The sequence below is a fragment of the Phodopus roborovskii genome, unplaced genomic scaffold (assembly GCF_943737965.1).
Source record: "Phodopus roborovskii unplaced genomic scaffold, PHOROB, whole genome shotgun sequence".
Classification (NCBI taxonomy): domain Eukaryota; kingdom Metazoa; phylum Chordata; class Mammalia; order Rodentia; family Cricetidae; genus Phodopus; species Phodopus roborovskii.
The window spans coordinates 8,614,195-8,639,621 of NW_026125506.1; the positions used below are offsets into that span (position 1 = coordinate 8,614,195).

At 47.1% G+C, this 25,427-nt stretch overlaps 1 protein-coding gene across 2 annotated transcripts in view; it reads left to right on the forward strand.

Moving 5' to 3' along the window:
• The window catches only part of Tbx5 (T-box transcription factor 5), a 42,019-nt gene extending 17,214 nt beyond the window's left edge, over window positions 1-24,805 (forward strand). For both annotated transcript variants that reach the window (XM_051176543.1, XM_051176544.1), the window contains 2 exons: window positions 12,591-12,817; window positions 22,842-24,805. In XM_051176543.1, coding sequence (XP_051032500.1) covers window positions 12,591-12,817; window positions 22,842-23,416 — 802 coding nt within the window. In that variant the 3' untranslated portion in view covers window positions 23,417-24,805. The remainder of the gene's footprint in view (window positions 1-12,590; window positions 12,818-22,841) is intronic.
• Window positions 24,806-25,427: the final 622 nt, after the last annotated feature.

Sequence of the window (25,427 nt, forward strand, 5' to 3'; positions counted from 1 at the left end):
TGTGACTCTGGGAAAGTGAGCTGATCCCCCCAGAGACTTGATTTCCCCACTTGTGAAATGGGCACAAGTAAGTGTAGCCTACATATTTTAAGGGTCTTATAAGGATTACTTGGCTGGGAGGTGGTGGTGCGGACCTTTAATCCTAGCACTAGGGAGGTAGAGGCAGGCAGATCTCTGTGAGTTTGAGGTCAGCCTGGTCTACAAAGCCAGTTCCAGGACAGCCAGAGCTGTTAGTTACACAGAGAAACCTGTCTTGAAAAACCAAAATAGCAAACAATCAAACAAACAAATTAATAGAATTACTTGAGAAAATGCAATAGGGAACCTGGGTCCCAGCCCATTCTCAGGGCCCTTTCTCTGATTCCGGGGAGATCTCCCTGGGACTCTCAGTTCTAACTTTGTTCAGGATTTATTTTGGGCTGTTGTCCCAGCCCCCAGGTTGCAGTAGGTAGTGACAAGCGGGCACTGTGGCTCTTGGAGTCAGCTGTGATAAAGGCCGGCTCACTGTTAATCTTGTAATTCTGTTTCCTGTCCCCCACACACTGGTGACAGCTGACTGGAGGAGGAGGGATGAAATCTGGAAGAGAGGGAGGCAGGGTTCTGGAGGGCTCTTCTGGACCAGCTCGGCCAAGGCATAGACACTCACTCCTCTCTACTCCCTCTTTTATGATTGTGTTTGGACAAACAGGACAGTGACTTAACTATTCTCCAGTATTCATTGATGGTGTACAGTTACAGGATCCATCACTGCTTACATTAAACACGAGAGAGCTGGGGGAAAACATGTAAACGGGCCATTTTCAGCTTCCTGTGGCAGTGTGCAGGCACCCTGGTTGTATGGGGGGGGGGGGAAACAGCTTGTTATGGTCAGTGTTCCTCAAAGTCCTAAGAGATGAGTGATGGGCGGCTGATTTTAGAGAGTGCAGACTCACCTGAGGTCTCAGAGATGTTACTGTGTAGAGAATGAGACTAAGTCAACAGGAGGGGAGGAAAGGAAAGGGAGGGGAGGCGAGAGGAGAAAGGGAAGGGAAAGGGTGGAGGGAAGGGAGGGAGGGAGGGAGGAAGAGAAATAATGAGGGAGAGAGTGAGGGAGGGGACAAGGGAGGGAGGAGGAGAGGGAGGGAGGAAACCGGGTGGCTAACTCCCAGGTGATGGACACCTGCAGTGGGGTTGGTATCCAGAGTAGGTGATGCTGTCAAGATAACACGAAGACAGCAGAAATCGTGCACACCAGCTCAGCCCCTAGGAAGGACTGGGATTCCACAGTGGCCAGAGACAACCCTATTCCCTGCTCTCCACTGAGTTGAACTTGGCTTCATTGTCTATGGAGTATGGGAATTGAAAGGTCTGGGGCTGGGGTTCAGGTCAAGGGAGACTTTGTGGAAGGACCACAGTAGCTCCCAGAAGGAAAGATAGGGGTTAAATGTGTTGAAGGAGGCTTTTCTGGGCTGGCAGGGAAGCAGTGGGTAGGGGCTTGATGAGTAGGGTATAATAGATTCCAAAGGTCTCCAGAGACAGCTGGAGAGAAGCAGGGACAGGGGCATTGTGACAGCTGCTCCTGGAGCCTGGATATTGAGATACAAGAGACAGCATCTAGTCCTGTTGCAAAAGGGAAACCGAGACCCAAAGACTCTTTGTGTAAAGGTTTTGATCTGTTGGTTTGTTCATCTTACATGTTTGCTAAGTGCCTGCTGTGTGCCAGGCACTGGGATATGTAAAGATGAGCCAGTGCACGGAGGAACCAGGGCTCAAGTACACTCCCATGCTCTGCATTTGCCGCCACCAGCTTTCTGTGGGTTCCTATTGCCAGAGCACCCACACACAGCTTCTCCAACATGGGCTCTGTCTATAGAAGGGAATTCTTAGTGTCCTTTACTGGCCTAGATGGAGTGACAAGGGACATACTGAGGTTTAAAACTGCCTGGCAGGCACAGAAAGGCACAGCCACAATGATGTCCCATGTTGGTTGCGCTGGGTGATGGTTCATATCTTGGTGAGGTCACATGGCAGGTGGGCCTGTCAGGATGTAGAGCCCTCATTAGGAGCAAGGATGTCCTGGGGATGAGGAGGAACCCCCTTCGATAGAGTGAGGAAGTAGAGAGAAACTCCATCTACAGGATGAGGGAGTGGAGGGGAACCCTTTTCTACACGGTAAGGAATGGGCATTGAATTTGAGGCACCTGCCGAGGCCCTTGGGTTACCCTATGTTCTCTTCTATAGAATGGACTTGAGCTCTGGTGGCCCTTTCTGCCACAGGTGGTCCAGACTGAATGTCACTCACCCAAAACATTTGAACCCAGAGCCCTTCCGGACTTGGGAGTTTTTGGTGAATTTTGAATCACTGCATGTACATAAGCCATTTCAACTCCACACGCTAAGATTCATTTGTGTCTCAATGCCTTGTACATGCAATCTGTGAAAAATACACAGTATTTTTTACAGTGCCTGCCAGTTCTTTGGGTTACTTATATTTTATTCTTGTTTGTTGGCTGGGGACAGACCACAGGGCCTTTGCACATGCCAAGTAAGTGCTCTCTCATTGAGACAGATCCCCAGCCCTACACTTGCATCACCATCACCATCATCACCATCATCATCATCATTGCTATTAGTGTGTGTGTGTGCATCCATACCATGGCATGTTTGTGAGTGTGTGTGCATCCATACCATGGCGTGTTTGTGAGTGTGTGTGCATCCATTCCATGGCATGTTTGTAAGTGGTGGTCAAAGAATAACTTTGTGGAGCTAAGGTTTTTCATTTCACCCTTATGTGGATTCTGGGGATGGAAGTCGTGTTTCCAGGCTTTCGTGATGAACTCCTTTACCTGCTGAGCCATCTTGCTGGTCTTGTACCTGCACTTTGGATTGCAGCAAGCATGCAATTTTCCATTCAGGGGTGGTCTTGTCTGTGCTCAAAAGGCTTCAGGCCTTAGAGCATTTTGGATTTGGGGGTTCGGGATACTCAGCGAGTGTTGATGGAATCTTGCCAGGAGCTAGCCAATTGTGTGGGTCAACACACTTCAGGGCTGTGATGCCTCGGAGAGGAGCCATGCTACCTGGGCTTCTTTGCTCTTTTAATAGGAAGTGGCCCCTAAGGTAGACATGCCTACAGTTCTGAGCTGCCCTCAGCAGACAGAGTGGGGAACTTTGGATCTCAGGACACAGTAGCCAGGTCAGAACCCCCCACCCCCTTCCCAGTGACAGTCTTGGCGGAACTCAGCCTGGCTACATTATATATGACCATTGTCCTTCCATCTGCTTGGCCTTGCTTGTATCACCCTTTCCGATGTGTCCTTCCCCCTTCTTAAAGCCCAGTGAAAGCAGCTGCTGCTGGTCCTGGCCTTTAATCCCGGCATTTGAGAGGCAGAGGCAGGCAGATTTCTGAGTTTAAAGCCAGCCTGGTTTACATAGCAAGATCCAGGCTAGTCAACAGCCAGGACTACATAGAGAAAACCCATCTCTCTCTCTCTCTCTCTCTCTCTCTCTCTCACACACACACACACACACACACACACACACACACACGAGAACCCCTCAGCTCTCATATACACAGGCACATGCACACAATAAATCAGATGAACTCAAGAAAGATCTGAAATGCAGTATATACACAGGGGAAGAATAATCCAACAATTTCAAGGGATTTGTGGGTCTGGGGTCCTTCCAGGGCTATACTTCTCCCATTCCTGCCTCTATTCCTTCTGTTTGTAAATCAGTTTTCAGCCCCTGACCACACATATCTGCCTTTGCATGGAAGGCTCAGTGCTCTTACTTTCTCTTGCTTGTGGTTAAAGGCAACTGAATGCCGGGTGACAGAGAAGTGACTTGAGACTGCCTTGTGTCAGCAAACCAGATGATTCTCCACTCTCCTGTGATTCTGGAATTTGCTCTCCCCCTGGGGGGGGCAGAGGGGGAACACACTTATGTCCAACAAGAGGGAGGTTGACATTGTGAGTGGGAAGCTTAGCCATGAGTGATGTTGTAAAGCTAAGGCTGTCCTTAGAGGCTCCCTCTGGGATGTCAGGTTCGATGCTTGGATAGCTTCCCACTTGTGTCCCCGCAGGTTGACCTCTCCTGCCTTAGGACACTTGCCTTCTAGGAAGAGTGCTGTGAGCCACTCATTCATTCATCCACACTTTCACCGTTTTCACTGTGGTGTAGTTGAGAAAATGTTTATGTGTGAAAAACTGAAAGCTTTGACACACAGAACATGAAATAGTCCAATACGACAGTCAACTCCTCACCTCACCTATTATTTCCTTTCCTCTCCTCCCTCCCCTCTCTTCATGCCCCTTCCCGCCCTTCCCCTAGGAATACCTAGTTCCTACCCCTTCTCACATTTCCAATATCCTGTGTTGTCAACTCTATGGCACACTGGCTACCCAGTGTTTTTCTAGAACTTATTCCTCTTGCGTGCCTGGAGCTCTCTCTTCTTTGTCTCCACGCCTCTTCCATGGAAGCCACCACTCTACTCTCTCTCATGCTGGATGCTGGACCATTTTAGCCCCTACCGAGAAGTGAGGTCCTAGGTTCTGTCTTCCTGTGTCCGCCTTCTTTTCCTTAGCATAACACTCTCCAGGTTCACTCGCAGAAGAGAGAATTTCTTCCTTTTGGAAGGTTGACTCACACTCTACTGCACATACAGTCTTCATTCTCTTTATCCATTCACCTGCAGGCTTAGGTCTTTTCCATTTCTTGCCTCTGATGACCAAGACAACAATGGGCACGGAAACCCAGTCACCAATTCCATCCTTTCTGGATGCTGACCCAGCAAGGGACTGCTGGATCACACAGCACTTCTATTTTTAGCTTTTGAAGGAACTCTGCAACATTTCCCATGATGACTGTGCCAAACTGTATCCCCACCAGCGGTGGAGAGGGTTCCCTTTTCCCCACCTTCTCGCCAACACCTGTTATCTCATGTCATTTGGATAGAGGCCACCCTAGCAGGTGTGAGGTGACAGCCGCTGGAGAGACTGCCTTGTATTTCCTCAGGGAGAGGTGGAGTTGGCTCTTTCTTCCATTGGTGTGCACTCATTGGAGAAATCTGTGCCTAGATCCTTCGTGCAATTAGTATTTTTATTTAGCTAATTATTTTGGGGCACTCAGGGTTTTGATCTTGCTGGTTATGTACCTCACCACTGAGCTACTCTTCCAGGCTCCCACATTTTCCTCATCATCATCACCACCATCATCATCACCATCATCATCATCACCATCATCACCATGTGTCTGTTTCCTTCATCTCTATTTCATCAATATTTACTTTTCTAGCAAGCAATCTTGCTAGAAAACAGTTCTCTACATCTTCCTGGCAGTCTGTAGCTCTGGGGTGGGACAAAAGCTTCCTAGAGCTTTCTGTTCACATGTCTTCTGTATCACACATGCATCCATATATCTGTCCGTCCACTCTTCCAGGCCATCTGTGTACAAAACTTGAATCTTAGTTAATGATGCACACACTGAAGGGCTTGGGTTGAGATGGCTCATTCCTGTGACTTGGTGTAAATTTCCAGAGTGAAATGTTCACATTGTTAGTTTATCTTTCACTTCTTGATAAATGTATATAACTGTGAAACCTAAACCCCCTGACAAAGTCTAGAACATGCCAGAATAATCCCAACTCCCCTTACTTATTAGCATATATAAGTGTGCATGTATGTACATGTGTATGTATATATATGTGTGTGTATGTGTGCATATATATGTGTATATATATGTGTATGTATGTGTGTATGTGTATATGTGTGTATATATATGTATATATGTACATTGTTTATATATGTGTGTGTATTTGTGTATGTGTGTATGTATGTATGTATATGTGTGTGTGTGTGTGTGTGTATATGTGTATGTGTGTATGTATATGTAGCTTCAAGGTTAATGCCAGGTATCTTCCTAGATTGATGTACAGTCCCTCACTTGAACTCAGAGCTCATTGACTTAGCTGGTCAAGACATCCAGTTTGCTCCTGGTATCCCCTGTATCTGCCTCTCTCACACTGGCATTACAGATGGGATGTCAGTCCTACTCAATATTGTGTAGATGCTGGAAGCTCAAAGTCTGGTCCTCAGGCTTGAGCAAGTGGGTTCTCCACTAAGTCATCTCTCCAGCTGGCAAACTTGTCAGTGTTTGAGACTGAACTGTAGGTCTGTGCTGTGCAGTGCAGCGTGCCAGACATGAAGGAAGATGGTATGATGGACAGCCTGAGAGCTCACTAAGGCTCCGCCTCATTCAAGCTCCTCTTCCAGGGCTTCCTTCTTCCTTGTGACTCCCAGATGTCCTGCAGGGTGGGCTTTGGTTTCCCCTTCCAGGAAATGAGACAAAAGGCGATGGGCCCAGATTCCTCCATGGTTTCAGAGCTGTCTCAGGAGCATTTGCTAAGGCCATCTTTGGAGTGCCAGACCCTTTCCAGGTAGATGTGTGCAAGCCCACACCCCTCTCTAGAAAATTGGCAAGCCCGAAGTACTTGATCTTTGAGATGGGGAGGCAGTTCAGAGCCCCTGCTAGGTACAAAGCCCTGTTTCAGAATGTGTGTTGTACAGGATGGAGTCAGGCATTCCTGTCTTCCTAGCATTCAGAAAGCTGAGACAGGAGGACCGGACATTGGAAGCCAACTTGGCTGCATAATGCGATCTTCTAACTACCGTGCTCCTAAAAAATAAAAAGAGAGACTGCGTTAGCCAGGCCCCATGGACATGCCTTTCATCTCAGCACTTGGAAGTAGAGGAAGGAGGATCAGAAGATGAAGGTCAGGACTTCAGAGAGGTCCAGCAGCTAAGATCACTGGCTTCTCTTCCAGAGGATCTAGGTTCAATTCCCAGCACATATATATTGGCTCACAACTGTCTGTAACTCCAGCTTTAGGGGATCCAGGACTCTCTTCTGAACTCCTTGGGCACCAGGATCGCATGTGGTTCACAGACACACATGCAAGAACTCGAATGCACATAAAATAAAATAAACAGACCTAATGTTTAAAATATAAATGAAGAAAAAAAAATGGGTCTGGAGAGCTGGCCCAGTGGTTAAGAACACTTGCTACTCTTTCAGTGGACCTGGGTTTAATTCCCAGAACCCACATAGTGGCTTAAAACTATATATAACTCCAGTTCCTAGGGACCTAGTGCCCTTTTCTGGTCTCCATGGAGACCAGGCACACACATGGTACACAGACACACATTCACACAAAACATCCATACACTCACACATACAAACACACACACACACACACACACACACACACACAAATAAAAAGAAAGAAAGAAAGAAAGAAAGGAAAGAAGAAAGAAAGAAACAAAAGGAAAGAAAAAGAAAAGCTGGAGTTGAAGGCCATCCTTGGGTATATATTGAGTTTGAGGCCAGCCTGGGAGCTCTCCTCCCCCTTCTCTCCTTTTCTCTCTCTCTCTCTCTCTCTCTCTCTCTCTCTCTCTCTCTCTCTCTCTGTCTCTCTCTCTGTCTCTATTTCCCTCTCCCTCCCTCTTTCTCTCTCCCCTTCATCCCTCCTCCTCTCTCCCATGTCCTCCATCCTTTCCCCCCTCCCCCCAGCATCAGAACCAGGAGCCAATTCCTGAGGTTACTCTCTCTAGAGATAGAGCCACGTGACCCCATTGCTGCAAAGCAAGTTTGTCCCCAAGTATGAGGAGGAATCACTGGGAGTCTTGGTCCCTCTCAAACCACACAGCCCTACTGGGAAATTTCCATAAAGCATGTGTGCCTATTCTCCACAGGGGGATGGTCTCTGCCTTTCTGCCATGAGCAGAGAAGCAGGTCTATTTGCTATCTGGGCTGAGCTGCATGTTGCACCTGAGGTGTGCCTTCCTGGTTTCCCTTGGTGCCCACATACGTCAGATCAAAGCACCCTACTCACATAGACTAGAAGGTGAACACACCGGGGAAGCTCCCTAGGAGCTGTATTTGCCCTGTCTGTTTTAATTTGGGTCACAGACGAAAGTGGGAATTTGCCCCACAAGTTGGGGATTTTTACAGCCCTCACCCCACTTTGGTTGTTTAAAAACGCTGCCAGAAACAGGGTAAGCATCTCCTAGAGAAAACAAAACTGAACAAAAGCCCCCCAGCAACCAGCTCCCTGCCACCTGCTCTTGTGAAAAGGCCGATTCAATGGGCGGCAGTGCAGTGGAGACCGGCTTCATTAGCTGGCGGCAGGCTGATGGTGCAGTTTGGTCCTCAGTTTCAATATTTCCTTGTAATGTTTTACAACCCAGACCCAGTGACAATGGCGTCATTCACTCTAGCTCGCGGGGAACAGAATGTCAGGGAGCCTGGGTCAGGGAGGGTCTGCTCTCTGGGTTATGGCACCCAGGGAGAGCTGAGGGATCCGAGGTCTGGCTTGTGTCTGGTGCCTCTGATCAGAGCCTGTTGTGTGGCTGGTGGGACTGGTGGATGGCAAGGGCAGCAGGGTATCATGGCCAGTGGAACTTGCCCAGTTACCTCAATCCTGCCCCACTGTAGCCGGCCCCCAACTCTGTCGTCATCGGCCTGCTTTGCAGAACGATGCTTACCACACATCAGATGCCTCCATATCACCTTGTCCAAGTTTATTCCCAAGAGTTTAGGAGTAGAACGGACTTTGAATGAATCTTCTGTTGGCTCTTTTCAACTGCCTGAACTTCAATTTTCTTATTTGTACGGTAGCTCTTAAGTATTTGCATAAAAGGAGTAATGGTCTAGAACCAAATGAGGGAAGACAATGATGACAATCAGTTTGGTGGCTGAAACGTGGATGAGGAGGCACTTAAAGACTAGTATGGACCATGGTGGAGATGGTGATGATGGTGATGGTGGTAATGGTGATGGTGGTGATGGTGATGGTGGTGATGTGGTAATGATGGTAGTGATGCTGATGATGGTGATGGTGGTGGTAGTAATTATGGTGAAAACTGGCCCTCCACGGCTGCAATACACACACACCCCTTTCAACCTTCACTCTAATTCTGTGATGCTCTGGCTTCTTCATGAGTGTCCTTAAGCTTCAGATGAAAACAACTTACCTCCCCATCCCAGGCACCATGATGATACTAAACAGTTCCTCTGAACTGATGGGTCCTTTGAGCAGTCTACTGAAGAGCTCAGTAGGGACCACCTGCTGTGGTTTACTTTGGACATTTCCTTCCCTGTGTGTCTCTCACCTCACTGAATGGAGGAGGCACCCTGCCTTCCCTTGCCCACAGCCCGACACCGCCAGATGGCCTTGGGACACAGCATCTCAGGCACTAAACGAGATGTTCTTGATACACGCTGGGGATGATGCTTGAGGCTCCTTAGAGGGAAGCAAGCTGTGAGGGACACGCGGTTATTGGGGATAATATCACTTTCCCACTTCTGGAAGCGTTTATAAAACAGGGTTTGGCCTTTCTTGGGGTGAGTAATTCTGCAGTTTGGCAAGGCTGGATGGGAGAATTCCACAGGGCACGCTGGTACGCTCCCTTGTAAATTCCCTCAGCCAATATTTTTGGAGGCTTATTTTCTTTAATTAAAAAAAATAACCATCCCCGTTAAACATATAAAACCCCAAAACGATTTCTCCCTTCCTCCTGGAGTGCCGACAGCCCAGCGCTTGACCTCAGCAGACCCAGGCAGGATTACCGGTGAGAATTGATGGCTTTGGTAGTGTTTTATTATTATGCTTTTCTTTTATTCTTCTTGTTTTTCCATTACATGGCTTGAACCACAAAGCCAGAGCTCTCAAGTTAATGCCATTCTGTTTAGCTTCCTGGCTGATTGGTGGCTGTGTGGAGGACCCCAGCTAGGATCCGAGATGGCACAAGCCCCCAGGGGAAGGAGAGCCAAGAGACTCTTGGGTGTCATGCGTGGTGGGTGTGTAGTGTCATGGAAACTTGGCAGGCTCTTCATGTCCCTTGTGACTGGCCACTGTGATACATTTCTTCATAACAGACAGAGACGGGGCAGAGAGTAGAGAAGGCTATATCTCTAGTGCGTGGACCTTGGTCCCAGGTCTCTGCTTTAGATATTGAAAAAAAGTGTTTGGGTAGTAGTGGTTGGGCTAGAATTCTGGTTGTATCTTTTAACCAGTTCTTGGTCCTTGGGCAAGTTGTCTCTTCTCTCTGAGCTTCAGCTTCCTAATTTGTAAAATGGGCACAGTGGTCATAACATCATCCCAGCTCATGAGAAGGGTGCCATGGATTGATGCCTGTGGCATTCTCCAGTACCTTTAGTGCATGAGGGACTTGCTCTTAAGATTGTAGAGTATACGCTTTGTATTTTATTTCTAATTGCTTTTGTAGTTCAGTTGTTAAAACTCAGGGTCTTGTACAACCCACATGAATACCCTACCACTGAGCTACATCCCTGGTCTTTTATTAATTAACTAATCAATACATTGTGGTGTTTAAAACTGAACTCAGTGCCTCAAGCTTGTTAGGCAAGTACTCAACCAATGAGCTGCATCTCCAGTTATGTATGCATGTATGTATGTATATATGTATGTATGCATATATGTATGTATGTATGTATGGTGGTCCTGGGAATTGAGCTTCATGCATGCCATGCCAGGTGAGTACTGTGCCTCTGAGATGCACCTCCAATTCCAAATGCATACTTTAATTTTCACAATTTCTTTCAGCTGCATAAGAGAAGCTGAGTTAGTACCCCAAGCACATACTTTCACACATGCAATTATTTTTCATAGTGAGGCTAAACCTATTTTGGATCAAAAATTACCTTCAAAAATTCCTAAAGAAATACTTGATTCCAGGTTATGACAAGAAAAAAAAAAAAGTCCTGACATTTGGGATTTTTTGGTTCATATGTGTTTTGCATCTGAATATGTTCCTAGTGCCCGAGGTCTCTGGCTGACTGTTGAAACCTATAAGTTTCTCAAGATACTGTGATTTACGTCACAAAACACACATGCTAGGAAGGAGACTAATCATGCTGAGATAGTTATCAAATTATCATCATTGCTATTGTTTTATTTTGCACTCCCAATCCTCCTGCCTCTAACTCCCAAGTGTTGGGATTGTAGATGCAATCTACGATGCCAGGTTTATTTGGTGTTGGAGATCAAATGCAGAGCTTTGTGTACTCTCTACCAACTGAGTGATGCCCTCAGCTTGGGAGGGACTGGATTCTGAGAACCTGGGAGGATGCTGAGCAGGAAGCCACAGGGTGGATGCTGAGGCTCAGCAGGGTGTGTGGGTGTTGCGAGGGGGACCTGAATTTCATTGTGCTTCATCTCTTTCTGTGATTTCTTCTTCTTCCCATCGCTTCCCCCTCCCATCTGTCCTCTCTTTACTTAAAACAATAACCACAATGATAAGCACTCATTGAGTCCTTCTCAACCCTTCCTTCAACAGCCCTTTGAACTGGGAATTTTTTTTTAAAGTGGGGCACTTTCATAGTCTCATGAATATATATGTAAAATCTTAATTTTAATTATGCATATATGTGTGTGGGATGGGGATTATATGTACAGGCATCTACAAACTCCACAAGAGGGTATTGGCTCTCCTGGAACTGGAATTACAGGTGGTTGTGAGCTGCTGAATATGGATGCTGGGAACCGAACTTAACTACTGAGCCATCTCTCTAGCTCTCGAGGATTCTTTGTTTAATTATTATTATTATCGGTGTGTGTGTCCATGCATATGTCCATGTGATATGTATTTGGGGCATGCACATGCCATGGTATGTGTGTGGAGTTCAGAGCACAGCTTTGTGGAATTGGTTCTCTCCTTACACCTTTACCCTGGGTTCCAGGGATAGAATCCAAATTGCTAAGCTTGTGTAGCAAGTCCTTTTTAAAATATTTACTTATTTACTTAATGCCCATTGGGGTTTTGCCTGCATGTATGTCTGTATAAGGGTGTAAGATCCCCTGAACTTATCAACAGTTGTGAGCTGTCATGTGGGTGCTGGGAATTGAACCTGGGTCCTTTAGAAGAGCAGTCAGTGCTCTTAACCACTGAGCCATCTCTCTCTAGACCCAGCACAACAAATTCTTTACCCTCTTCCAAGCCATCTTTCCTATCTGTGAACTAGGGATGTTTATTGCCCCCAATTTATGGATGGGAAAAACCAAGCCATAGAGCAGTTAGGTATAGCAGTATGACAAAGATGGCAACTTAAAAGGAATTCAAAGTTACAATCAGCAATTTGTCCATTGCAGAAAGACCTAAGACCGCACTTAACTGTCCAGGGTGGTCTGCTTTACTTGAGCAAAGATTCGCCTTTTAAAAAATAAACACATATTTACAAGTGAGGCCCAAATGTCTAGGCAGCACACTCAGCTTTTGAATTGAACAATTCAAAGGCACGTGGATGAACTGAAGTAGTTCCAATGCCCTGATGTTGGGGAAGGGTCTCAGGTGTACCCCTGGCTGTTTTAAAACCCATTCACCAAATATACAAGACATGGAAAGTGTGTGCCTGAACATATATTCATGGTATGGGTTGCCAGGAGTCACTGGGCCATCTTGATCATCAAAGACCCCTTAGTTTCTCATCCGTTGACATTCCTAGTGGATTCCTTGACATGTGGCTCAGCAAGGGGGTGACTACAACAGAACAGTGATGAACATAATGTTTTTTTTTCTTCTTCTTCCTTCCAGTAAAGAGTATCCCGTGGTTCCCAGGAGCACAGTGAGGCACAAAGTGGCCTCCAACCACAGTCCCTTCAGCAGTGAGACCCGAGCTCTCTCCACCTCATCCAATTTAGGGTCCCAGTACCAGTGTGAGAATGGTGTCTCTGGCCCCTCCCAGGACCTTCTGCCCCCGCCCAACCCATACCCACTGGCCCAGGAGCACAGCCAAATTTACCACTGCACCAAGAGGAAAGGTGAGTGTGACAGGCCAGCTAGTGCCTCCTTCCTTCCTGCATTCTTCCTTAGGGTGGAGTGCACAATGACATTCATTGATGACTGTTACCTTTTAAATAACAGTACACATAATAATAATAATCATCATCATACAGAAACAGAAGTGATAGCTGATTGGAACCATGCAGGAAAAAGCAAGTTTCATTTAGTATGTTTCTCTGTTCAGCCTCCTCTTGAAGAAGATGGAAAATGTCTAGATTGACTTTATAAAGGCCACGTGCGCATACACAAGCACACACGTGCATTTGTGTGTGTGTAGCACATGCATGCACACATATAAATGCGTAGACATACACACATACATAACATATACACATGTACATACACTTACATGCATACATACAAATACACACAGAGACACACATCAACACATTACACATGCATAACATGTACCTTACAAACAGCACACACACACCTTCTCTCTTTCACACACACACCCTCTCTCTCATTTACACCCTAACCGCACACATAAACACAGAGTCACAGCTGATTTCCACCTGGCACTTTATTTACACCTATGCAGGCATGCCATAGTTTCCTTATCAAGTGAGAACTCAATGACTTTTTCCTAAGCCAAAGAGCCTGTGTCAAGAAAGGAAACTCCATCAGCCCCTCCTGGGAGCCAGAGCCATCATGGTTAATACGCGCAGTGTGGTTGCGTTTAGCTTATCTGAACATTTGTTTGTTTCTCTGTGTTTTGCTTGCTCTGTAGCTGAGGCTGGGCTAGAACTTGCAGTCCTCCTGAGTTCTTATCCTCTCTGGATTTCTCTCTTTGTAAATGGGGACAGGTGTCCCAGAGCACTGGAGGCCTGGTCAGCATCCAGCAGGCTGTGGCTATCCCCAATAGGTGGCATGTAGTCACTGTAGATACTGAGTCCCAGGAAGATGTGAAGAGATGGTTGCTGTCACACAGAGGGGACAGGGTGACCTTCAACCCATGCTCTTCAGGGTCAGACACCAGGGGTGCAGCCCACCTCGGTCTCCTCTTTTAAATGATACTGCACTTCAGGCTCCTGGTTGGATGCGTCTTTGGGGGTTTGGCGTGAAGGTACAGTCTTGTGCGCATGTTGTGTGCTTGTCTCGGGGTGGGCTCAGTCAGCGGCAATTGTTTTGTTCTAGAACACCTAAGTTACAGTCTGGCTTGCTGCCCCTCACTCCAGCAGTGTTTGTTCAGCACCAGCAGAAGTTCAGTGATCTTCTCTGGCCCGTTGGTTAAGTCGTTGTCCTCAGGCACCACTGGGAAGGCTACTGTAGCAGCACTCTTAGGAGCCAGGCTTCCCCGAGACTAGTTCAGGATGCCCCATCCTTGTATCTGGAAAGGAGAGATGCGCTGGTGTTGGTCCTTGGCTGGGGGGTGGGTGTTGCCAGATGGACCCAAACCGTTCAACTCCTTGGATTTCCAAGGCCTGAACAATGTCACCCCAACAACCCCCAGCCTGGCTCTCCACACATCCAATGCTGGGTGGGCTGGATACCAGATGCGGCAAGCATGCCTGTTTCCTCAGCCCTCAAAGAAGGAAAGAGTATCCAAGGAGGGGTTCCTGTTCAAACATCCTGCCTAGTGTCATGGCTGAGAGGGTTCTTGGTTGTCTTGGCCCCTGAGTAAGTCTTTTCCCAATGTAGGTACGGGGAACTCTCTTTACAGGTGGTAAACTATAAGGGCTGGTGGGTTTTTCTTCTTATTCTAAGACAGGGTCTTACCATATATCTCAGGTTGACCTCAAATTTTCTATAGAACCCAGGCCGGTCTGAAACTCGCTGTGAATCCCAGGATGGCCTCGGACTCAGATTGGCTCTGAACTCCCAGTCATCTGCCTCAGCTTCCCAAGTAGTGAGATTGTAGGCAAACCCCACCGCACCTGGTTGGCCAGTCATTCATGAAGGTGGAATTGGATGCTAAGCATGGCTTGCACACTCACTATCCCGCGTCTCTTAGCGCCACACTCTCTTGTCAGTGTTAGCATCAACCACACTTTCAAAATGTCATCTCTGGAGGGAGACTGCACGGGAGACTTGGTCATACATGGCGATAAAGAGCTCAGCAGGTTTGCATTAGGGAGCTCTGTCGATTAAATTAATGCCAGACCAAAAGAAAAGAGAGAGTAGGAAGAAGTTTGAAAAGAATCAAAGCCCGTTTAGGGTCAATGGTCACAACAGAGCCTTTAGCCACGCCTTCTGCACGGATGTGGTGGGGAGCCTGCAAATGCCAGAGTCAACCTCTTCGGTTAGACGCACTCAGAACCAATGTAGCGGGGCTGAAGTAGGGGTCTGCCTGCTGTAGAAAGGGTTGCAACTGCTGTCAGTTTGCAGCTGGGTAGCCCGGGGTAAATCATTTCTCCTTTCTGGGCTTTGAGTAACTCTGAAACAGGGTGAGTCCTACCAGTTAGCTTGGTGAGGGGATGAGATGAGAGAATACATGGGAAGTGCCTGGTCTGCTACAGGCATGGCTGAGTACCTGAAGGGACAGCCCAGGCTGTCCCCTGGTCTCCATGGACAAGGGTATGCACACGCGTACCTGCAAACATGAACGCCACACACACACACACACACACACACACACACACACACACACACACACGTGCTAATGAATATCAAAGGAAATACAGGTTTGGCATGGGATCAGGGAAGTGGGAGGTGTCTAGGTGAAGGGTAAGGGTGGGTGAGGATGTGGGTGCCCAGAGCAAAGGGTAAAAAGTGGAGAATGAAGACTAGAGAGAAAGGCGGGGCCAGCTGCATGCCGCCTAAGCCATTCCCATCTCTGACCCAAGTGTTATCTGAGCACCAGTGGGAGGCTATCAGGGGGTCAGCAGCCTGCAAGTGTCGTGGCTAGATGTTGTGTTTAGCGGCATCACTTTGCTGTGATAGGAGGGGACAGGAATGATACCAGACACCTGTTGAGAGGTGACTGTGGGCTGTGAGGCCTGCCATGGTGGCTCAGAGCTGGAGAAGTGAGTGGAACCAGGACTTTGGGACTGGCTGGAGATAAGAATGTGAAAATGTGTCCCCTCAGCCTCTTCAGATTGGATACTAGAGCTCAGACAGATGGAGAAATGTTCCCAAGGTCTCTAAGTTAGTGAGAAGCCTGGCCTGGCACCCCCAGTGAAGCCAGTGGGCGTGGGCTATGGGAGCACAGTTTATACTCTGCAGTCTCAGGTCTTCCCAGAAACCTCTGCCCTCTTTGCCACCTTCCACACTCCCAGCCCCCAAAGGGAGCTTCGGGTGACAGGGAAGCCAATGGGGTCACAAGGCAATTCATCATCAGTCCCCACGGTGTGAGGAGATAACGAATCAGGGAGGCTTCCTTCCAGTTTGGGACTCCCTAGGAGTGATAACTCTGTGGGTGGTTTCCCCCCTGGCCCCAGCCTGGCCCTGCTATCTGACTTCCCCTCATTGTCTGTCTGCCCTCCAGCCAGCTCAGGAGCCAGGCCCCATGCAATGTCAAAGGGCCCCACTGGCCAGCAGCCTTTCCTTGTGTTTGGATCCGGCTGTCTCCAGCCTATCTCTCCCAATGGATGGAGTCAAAAAAGCTGGGAAGGTCTTTTATCAATGCCATTCCATCAAATCCAGGATCTGAGGGTCCTAGAGAGTACTTGTCTGCCATTCTTTCCTCTGAGTACCCTGACTCTCACCATCCTCTCATTAGCAACCAAAATGACCAAAATCAAGATGTAGCAAAGGCATTTACAGCACTGGCTATCAAAGGGAAGTCAGCAGCAGAGTGGGGAGGAAATGGTTCTTATTTCTCATGCTATGATGTTTGTTAGGTATTTTACATTTGTGTGTGTGTGTGTGCGTGTCTGTATGTATAGGTGCGTGGGTACACATTTACCATGGTAAGCATGTAGAGTCCAGAGGACAACTTGTGGGAGTTGATCCCAGCCTTCCCTTGTGTGGGCCTTGGGGATCGAACTCAGGTGGCTGGGTTATTTAGCAGGGGCCTTTACTGGCTGAACCATCATGCCAGCTAGATGCTGTGTGTTTTAAAATGCAACTTGAGAGTTTTCTCTTAACTGAATTGTTCAAGGCAGCCTGTGCTGGAGAAATGCTCAATCTTCATCCCTCCGAGGGAAAATGTCTCAGTGTACACTAATATCAAATTCTAGGGACAGATGACTGATGATGAGTGATGGATGAATGGCAGAGCTGGGATGAAGTCATCAAAGACATAATTATTGAGGACTTAGTATTTTCTGGGCCTTATAAATGGAGAGCAAGCTGGAGAGAGATCTGCTGTCATGAAACATGTATTCTTGTGCGGGAGACAGTGGGTAAACTCATGCTGGCAGCTTGGGTTCTGAGCCAGGTGTTTTTATTTTTACTTGAGATCTACCCATGATGTCATTCCAATGTCTCCATTTTAACCATAACCTGAGTACTGAGAGTTTGGATCATATTTTTTGTTTTTTGTTTTTTTGAGACAGGGTTTCCCTGTGGCTTTGGAGCCTGTCCTGGAACTTGCTCTGTAGATCAGGCTGGCCTCGAACTCACAGAGATCTGCCTGCCTCTGCCTCCCAAGTGCTGGGATTAAAGGCATGCACCACCAATGTCCAGCTTCATTTATTTTTTTTATCTAACCATCTATCCATCTGACCACCCACCCATCTATTTATTCATTCATCCATCTATTCACACCACCTATCCATTTGCCCACCCATCTATCCATCAATCCACCCATTCATCCATCAACCCACCCCATCAACCCATCTATCCATCTATCCATCCATTTATCTATCTACGCATTCATCAACGTCTCCATCCATTTATCTATCTGTCCATTTATCCCTCCATCCATCTGTGTAAGGTGTTACACCTTTCTGTGTTGGCTGAGCCCGTTGAGTTACATTAATAATAGAAAGTCGAAGGTCATCTGTCCTCAATGTTCTGTAACTCTAAAGGTCTGAATTAGAGCCATCTTCTGACTCCCTGCAGATCCCTGAGCTGAGAGTCCCATCCACTGGGTTCCAGGGTCTCTGTCTGTGGAGATGCCACAACATTTCCCTATATGAACTCAGCCAGCAAGGGATATGACCCACTTGGGAACTGTGACCATATTTGCTCAATGGGATCAGTGACATGAAAAGTGGCCCTGGGAAGCTTCCAGCTCTGGAATCCACCCAAATACCTCTGAGCACTGAATGACCTTCAAGAGAGCCATCTGCCTAGTCAGCTAAGAGAGAAAATTAGAGAAAGAGAGTAGGCATGGGTTATACAGAGAGGAAAGATTTGAAGTAAGAGATTTCTTACTTCAAGTGCTGAGCTGACTCACCATGTAAGCCAGACTGGGTATTTCCTTAATTAAATCTAACAAAGAGTTTGGGTATTGTCCCCATGTACAGTCAGGGACTGAGCTTGGACCAGTTCAGGCCTGCATCGATGGCTACTTCGAACATAAGCATTGGAGCCATGGTTTTGCTTTAAAGCCAGTATTCTGAGTTCATCACTAAAACCACTTTATCCCAAATTAAAAACAAACAAACAAACAAACAAAAAAACATGCTTCTAGAAAACACTAAGGGAGCAGGGTTTCCCACAATACTATACCGCAATTGGGTGGTCAGACTCAGGAAGAACTTCCTTGTTACACAAAAGAATTAGCTGGATTCATGGGGTTGTAAGCATCCTTGGGCATTCTTCCTGCGCACACTCAGAAGCAGAATCGTCAGGTCTTCGGCTAGTCCCGTTAAAACACTTGACACCTGGTTATGGCTCATTCTACAACCAGGGAAGCTAACCTGACCCAGACGCTAAAAAGAATGAAACCAGGTCTTCCCCCAGACAAACACTGAGGTTGCAGGCAGTGTGTTGATCATGCCTGGCCTGAAGCCTGACCCCTCTGGTAGAATTCCTTTCCAGTATGAGGAAGCCTGGGAGGAATTTGAGGCTCTTCAGGTCCAGCATTCATCAGCAACCCAGCTTGGAGTTTTTCTGCTCATTCTGCACCAGATCTTTCTGAGCATTAAAGACTGGAATGTATAATTTTACGATTTTCCAAACTGTGTTCCGACTTTTTCTTATTATTCTTCCTCCCCCTCCCACCCCTTTTAAAAACTTGTAATGAATCTGGAAGGGATCAAAACCTAAAAAATGGTTCCTTTTTGCCTTTTTTTTTCTCTTGCCAAGGGTACCCTGCAGCTGTACTCTCTGTTATTGAAAGGGGGAACGCCCTAGTTAATAATAATAATAAAAAATCCAAGGCTGTGAGCCAGCAACAGTGAGATCTTTGGGTTTAAGGTTTGGTGGGCTGAAGGAAGATTGGAAGGAAGGGATCAAGAGAGGAGGTGTCAGGCATGGAAATGAGCTGAGGATGGCAATGTCAAGAGCCCAAAAGCCCTAGCTAGTCGAAAGGTTGAAAAAAAAAAAAAAAAAAAAAACAGAAAGAAAGTAAACAGTGTAAAACATCTGGATGTCTTCAAACATCTGTGTGGTTGGCGTTGTGTACACAGGACACCTGCAAGAGTGACTGCAGTTTTCTTGGGGGTGTGTTTTGATTTTTTTTTTTGGTACCAATGTTTGGGAACCCTATGGTTCCCAGATGTGTTGCAAAATGTCTAGCTAAAAATAAATGTGCGTGCTGTGCCGTTAGGCAGGCACAACCCACAGTGAGTGTGTGAGGAGGCTTCCGAGCTGCCTGCTGGTGTCACCCAGGGATCGAGGTTACCAGTGATGCTGTGTGGCTGAAGCCAGATCTACATTTATCTATCCATTTGAGGGGCTGTTTAATAAACCAACCCAAAGGCTTCACTGGCATGTGGATGCTTACTTGAAGCTTTATGTTCCAGTACTTTTTCTGAGTGACAAGGTAGTTAGCTTTCTAAACTTGCTGTCTCCTGTTGGATGGAGTGGAACTGGGAGGACATATGTCTGCCTGGCTCATCGCTCCATCCAAAGCACCTGGTCCACTATCTGGCATTTGGCAGAGCTCAGGAAACACCTGCAGATTGGCTAGATGGATGACATTGGCTATTAGAAAACTGGAAAGCACAGAGACAGGTCATCATAAGTGCAGGGTGTCAGCGCCCATTTTGGTTTCTGTCCCTGCCAATTCTCTGAGGTTCTCTTCCCATCTCTGAGACATGGGAGCAAAGACAGACACTTTGAGGGGCTTCTGTAAGATGGTGCAGTGCCACATCATAGGTGTTTAGTAAGTAGTTTCTTCCTCATGTTGTTTAGTCTAACATCAGCTTCATGACTACTAACCATCCAAGAAAGATGCATGGACAAGACAATACTTCATTCTTTTTCTTTGTACTTTTCAAAGACAGCCATGTTTTCCTTCCCTCCCCATCCTTCCTTTCCCTTTCCCCTCCTTTCCCTTTCTCCTTCCTTCCATCTTTCCTCCCTCCCACCATCCTTTCTGGAACTAAACAATTGCCATTGACTGAGCCCACCCCAGACAAGCACACAACACACACACAAGCCTGTACCTTCACACAAAACCCCCAAAGACACATCCCACCAGGAGCCTGAAGTACAGTCTCATTTAAGAGAGGAGACTGAGGTTAAGTTAGCTCATATTCACAAAAACACTTCTGGCTCCCAAAGGTAGGCTGCACCCCTGGTGTCTGACCCTGAAGAGCATGGATTGAAGGTCACCCTGTCCCCTCTGTGTGACAGCAACTGTCTCTTCACATCTTCCTGGGACTCAGTATCTACAGTGACTACATGCCACCTATTGGGGATAGCCACAGCCTGCTGGATGCTGACCAGGCCTCCAGTGCTCTGGGACACCTGTCCCATTTACAAAGTGAGAAATCCAGAGAGGATAAGCACTTAGGAAGCCAAGGCAGGAGGATTGCAAGTTTCAGACCAGTCTGGGCTACAGAGTAAGACCTTGTGCCAAAACACACAGGAAAAATAAAAAGGTTCAGATAAGCTAAACTCAATCACACTGTACATGTTAACCACGATGGCTCTGGCTCCCAGAAGGGGCTGATAGAGTTTCCTTTCTTGACACAGACTCTTTGGCTCCACACCTTTCTTTCTCTCCTCTCATTTCACACACACACACACACACACACACACACACACACACACACACACACACGATCAAATCTGGAGCAAGAATTCTGTCACTGGGCTGTAATCCCAGCAACCCAGCTCCATATGTAATTTGTGAGCATATGTTGATTTGAAAGAGATCAGAAGATAAGAAACGATAATCTCCAATCAGCAGGGTCAGATTCTGCCCCCTTTCCCCCAGGAATGGGTGTGTTTGAGGTGACAGCTTGGCAGATACATCCAGGTATGACCCCCCTGAAGGAAGCAGCTGGCAGCAGTTAGAGACCAGCTCTTCAGTGAGAATGATGTGCCATGCTGTCCTAGCTATGAGAGATTCTCTTTAGGTTATCAGGGCATTTGGGATGTCAATGTCAATCCTTCTTCCTCTTCTCCTCTTCCTCCTTCCTTTTATTTGTTGAGAGTTTTGGAATGCATACATGTGATATATTTTGACCAAATCCACTTCCCCATTCTGCCCCCAATTCAATCTTATCATAGAGTGAGGGCCACACCACTAGCCTGCATCAGAAGTGATGAGATGGTTGTTGGAAGGCGGACCCCCCCCCCAGCAACACACTAAGAGAAGAATCAGATTATTTTTGCCCAAATGTGTCCGGGACTCTTAGTCTGGGAACTGGGTCTTAGTAAGTTTTTGCCTCCCCACTCCCCACCTCCCCCTCCCCAGCCAATGTTGTAGAAAACTGTATGCATGCAATTTTCAAAACATGCCATTTCTGGGAATTCTTTTAGAAAATGACCCACCCCAGCACAATGTTAGCTCCCAAGAGGGCCAAAAGCCTCAAAGTGCTTGATGGAGACTCTTCTGAAGATGAAGGTATCTCCATTACCCTGTATCGAGACTAACTAATACACAGAAAAGGGACATGATCCAATTCACAAGACACAGAGACACAGAGATTGGAATTGACTAAACAACTACGAAAGACGACTTGTTTAAATTACATCCATCTACCCACCCGTCCATCCATCTATCCATACATTATCCTGTCATCCATCCATCCATCCATCCATCCATCCATCCATCCAACACCATTCATCCATGCATCCATCTAGCCATCCATCCATTTATCTCTCATTTATCCATCCACTCATCTATCCAGCCACTATCCAGCTACCCATCCATCTATCTACCATTCTTATCCACCCATTGACCCACTTATCAACCCACCCTCTGTCTACCTATCCATTGCATGGACTATTTATTGTTTCCTTCATGCACTGTGACATTGACGAGCAGATATTTTATAGCACGGCAGCCAGATCACTAGTCATAGATCCATTTTCAGCCACTGTGTAAGGCCTTGGGCAAGCTTCTTAACCTCTGTGGTCTTTCTCTCTCATGTATAAAACAGGACTAAACCACATCGTAAGGCTGCTATGAGGATTGAGTGGGTCACCTCGTGGGAAGTGGTTAGGATACAGTCAGGCATCGTCGGTACTATGTGTGTTAGTTTTTATTGTTGTTGCTTGTACTACCGTTATTAATAATATTGCTGCATATATGCTGGGTTTGGGATGATGGAGAGAATGTACAAGAGGGATGAAACAGTGGCACCTACTGTTAATTATTAAGCTTAATAATAAGGATGCTGATGATGATGGTGGTGATAGTGATGATGATAGTGTGTATTGTGGCACTTTGCTTTGTACCAGTCTCTGGATTGATTGCTTAGTGGACACATTTTCCCATTTAATTCTTTCTCTATGCTCCTCTCTGTGGGAAGAGCTACAGAAGACTTCATTACATTTTTGCATATGGAGAAATTTAAAGTCATAGTCCAAACTGTGTGGCCAGGATGCTCCACCCACTCTTTCTTTCTTTCTTTCTTTCTTTTTTTTTCTTTCTTTCTTTTTTTTTTGGTCAGAATGGAGGTTGGAGCTGATAGCCTCTAGTCTCAGACCCCTGGGGCTATCTCTGGTCCTGGCTGTGGTGTGGGGTGACTAATTTCTTCCCTGTCTTTGCAGATGAAGAATGCTCCAGCACTGAGCACCCCTATAAAAAGCCGTACATGGAGACCTCCCCCAGCGAGGAGGATGCCTTCTACCGCCCGGGCTACTCCCAGCAGCAGGGCCTGAGTGCCTCTTACAGGACAGAGTCCGCCCAGCGGCAGGCCTGCATGTATGCCAGCTCCGCACCACCCAGCGAGCCCGTGCCCAGCCTGGAGGACATCAGCTGTAACACATGGCCCAGCATGCCCTCCTACAGCAGTTGCACGGTCACGGCAGTGCAGCCTATGGACCGACTACCCTATCAGCACTTCTCTGCTCATTTCACTTCCGGGCCCTTGGTCCCTCGGCTAGCTGGCATGGCCAACCACGGGTCTCCTCAGCTCGGCGAGGGGATGTTCCAGCACCAGACATCCGTGGCCCATCAGCCTGTCGTCAGGCAATGCGGGCCTCAGACTGGCCTTCAATCTCCAGGTGGCCTCCAGCCCCCCGAGTTCCTCTACTCTCACGGCGTGCCCAGGACCCTGTCCCCACACCAGTATCACTCCGTACACGGTGTTGGCATGGTGCCGGAGTGGAGTGAGAACAGTTAAAGGCAGACCTTTGCCAGAGAGAGGGGGGAAGATAAAGAGAGAGAGAGAGAGGAGCGAGAGATGAGGACAGTAGCAATGAGAACCCCACAGATGAGACACTCATGTCACCTGTCCTCACCTCTGGGCCTGAGGCTCCCACGGCCATTGTGATCTGATCAGTGAAGTCACCGTTCTGAAACTGTGGCTCTGTTGTTTTGTTTCAAAACCTACAAAACAGGACAAGAGAGGAGTCCCAGCCCCACAACCTCCACTGTCATCAACCAGGCGCACTCACAGCACCCTAGACACACTCCCCCATTGTTTCTTTTGGGTTCCAGAACATACTGCCTCATTGAGTGTTTGACCCCGGTGCATGGTGAGAGACATCCTCTGTCTCGGTGTTAATGTTGACTTTGTTATATAATAAATAATAATATATTTTTTTTTCTTTGAATTTTCTTACGGGGACCCAGTCCCTTAATGGAGGGAGAGCAGAGGCAAATATGTCTCAAAACAAGTACTTTAGGGGCTTCCCTCCAATAAATGAGCTAAAATGTACATCCGACACCCTCCTCTAACAAAAATACCTACCTCCGTCCTGTGAGAAGTCTACGAAGGTCCCAGAGGTACCTGCTAGCTGTTTTTGGATTGGGTTTTGCTTTTTTCCTTTCGGGTTTGACCTGCCCTCCCCAGCTTCATGGCATTCAAAGCTGCCTTCTACGGAGCGGATGGAGTTAGGATGTTGGACTCCATCTGCCACCTCGCCTTCTCAGCCAGCACCATTTCTCCCCAGCTCCAGGTCTCTCCAGCCGTCTGTGGCTAGAACGGGGCCTATCACTTCTCAGCCGGAAATCTTGCTTCAACCAACTGAAAGAGCCCTGGGTGATGCAGGGGAACAGAACTGTGATTCAGAAAAGGGGACAAGCTCCCTGCTTCCAAGTTGTAGAGGGAAGAAAAAAGCCAGAGGATAAATACACTTTGTGATTAAAAAGCAAAGAAGACAACCAGGAAGTCAGCCTCGGGCTGGCTCAGACCTCCTCTGTGACCCGGAAGGGATGCACAGCTCCTGGTGCTGAAAGAGAGGGAGCCATATTAGCGGTGCCTCTGCCTGCAAGAAGTCACCCCAGCACCAACCACCTGGGACACAAAACTACACGCATCAAAAGCAGAAAAACAGTGTTAAAAAAAAAGTGTGTAAGTACTACATTATTGTAGGGTTTCTCAGATGTAATATTTTACTGGTACTATTTATTTATAAATAGGAATTCTAATTAAGTAGTAACATGAAACCCAGCCTGGGGGCTGACCAAGACCTTTTAATTTTATTGGAACTCAAAACTGGGTTTGTGTTTTCCCCCCCTCTCTTGCTTTTGAATGTGTTTTCCTTTCTTGCTCTTTAAAAAAGAAAAATTTGTGTCTCTTTTCTTCCTTCCTTTCTTCTTCTTCTTCTTCTTTTTTTAACTGACCCTAATAAACAGAACAGGGTAATCTGTGTGGGTGAGGATGTGGAAATCGGTGAACGAGTGACTGTTTGCACGTGAGTGTCCTATGCAGTTTTTGTCCTTTGGTGTCTCTAAGGGGGTGGGTGGGTGAGAATCAAGTACTCGTTTCTTACATTTGTGTGCCCATTAATGCCTAATAAATACCATGTGCTTAAGAGTACACGAGACGTGGACACCCGTTTTTTTGTTTGTTTGTTTGTTTGCTTGTTTGTTTCTGTTTTCTGCTGACCAAAAGAAGGGATGGATGGCTGCTGGGCAGAGAGAACAGGGAGGCTTGCCGCTGACGTTTACCTGCCATCCACTCTTAGAGGTATTTCAGACCCACTGCTCCCAAGCAGGGTGGACTGGGATACTTTATTCATGGGATTAGAACCCTGGGATATGATGTGTTTAAAACTGAATTTACCTGGGCATTAGAACCAAGGGCCTTCAGGAATCATCCTGGTAACATTTCATAACTGAACTATAATGCCAGCTGGTCTAAAAGTGGATCCTATCCAACAATAGGTACCGCCTTGGCCTGGGTTTTC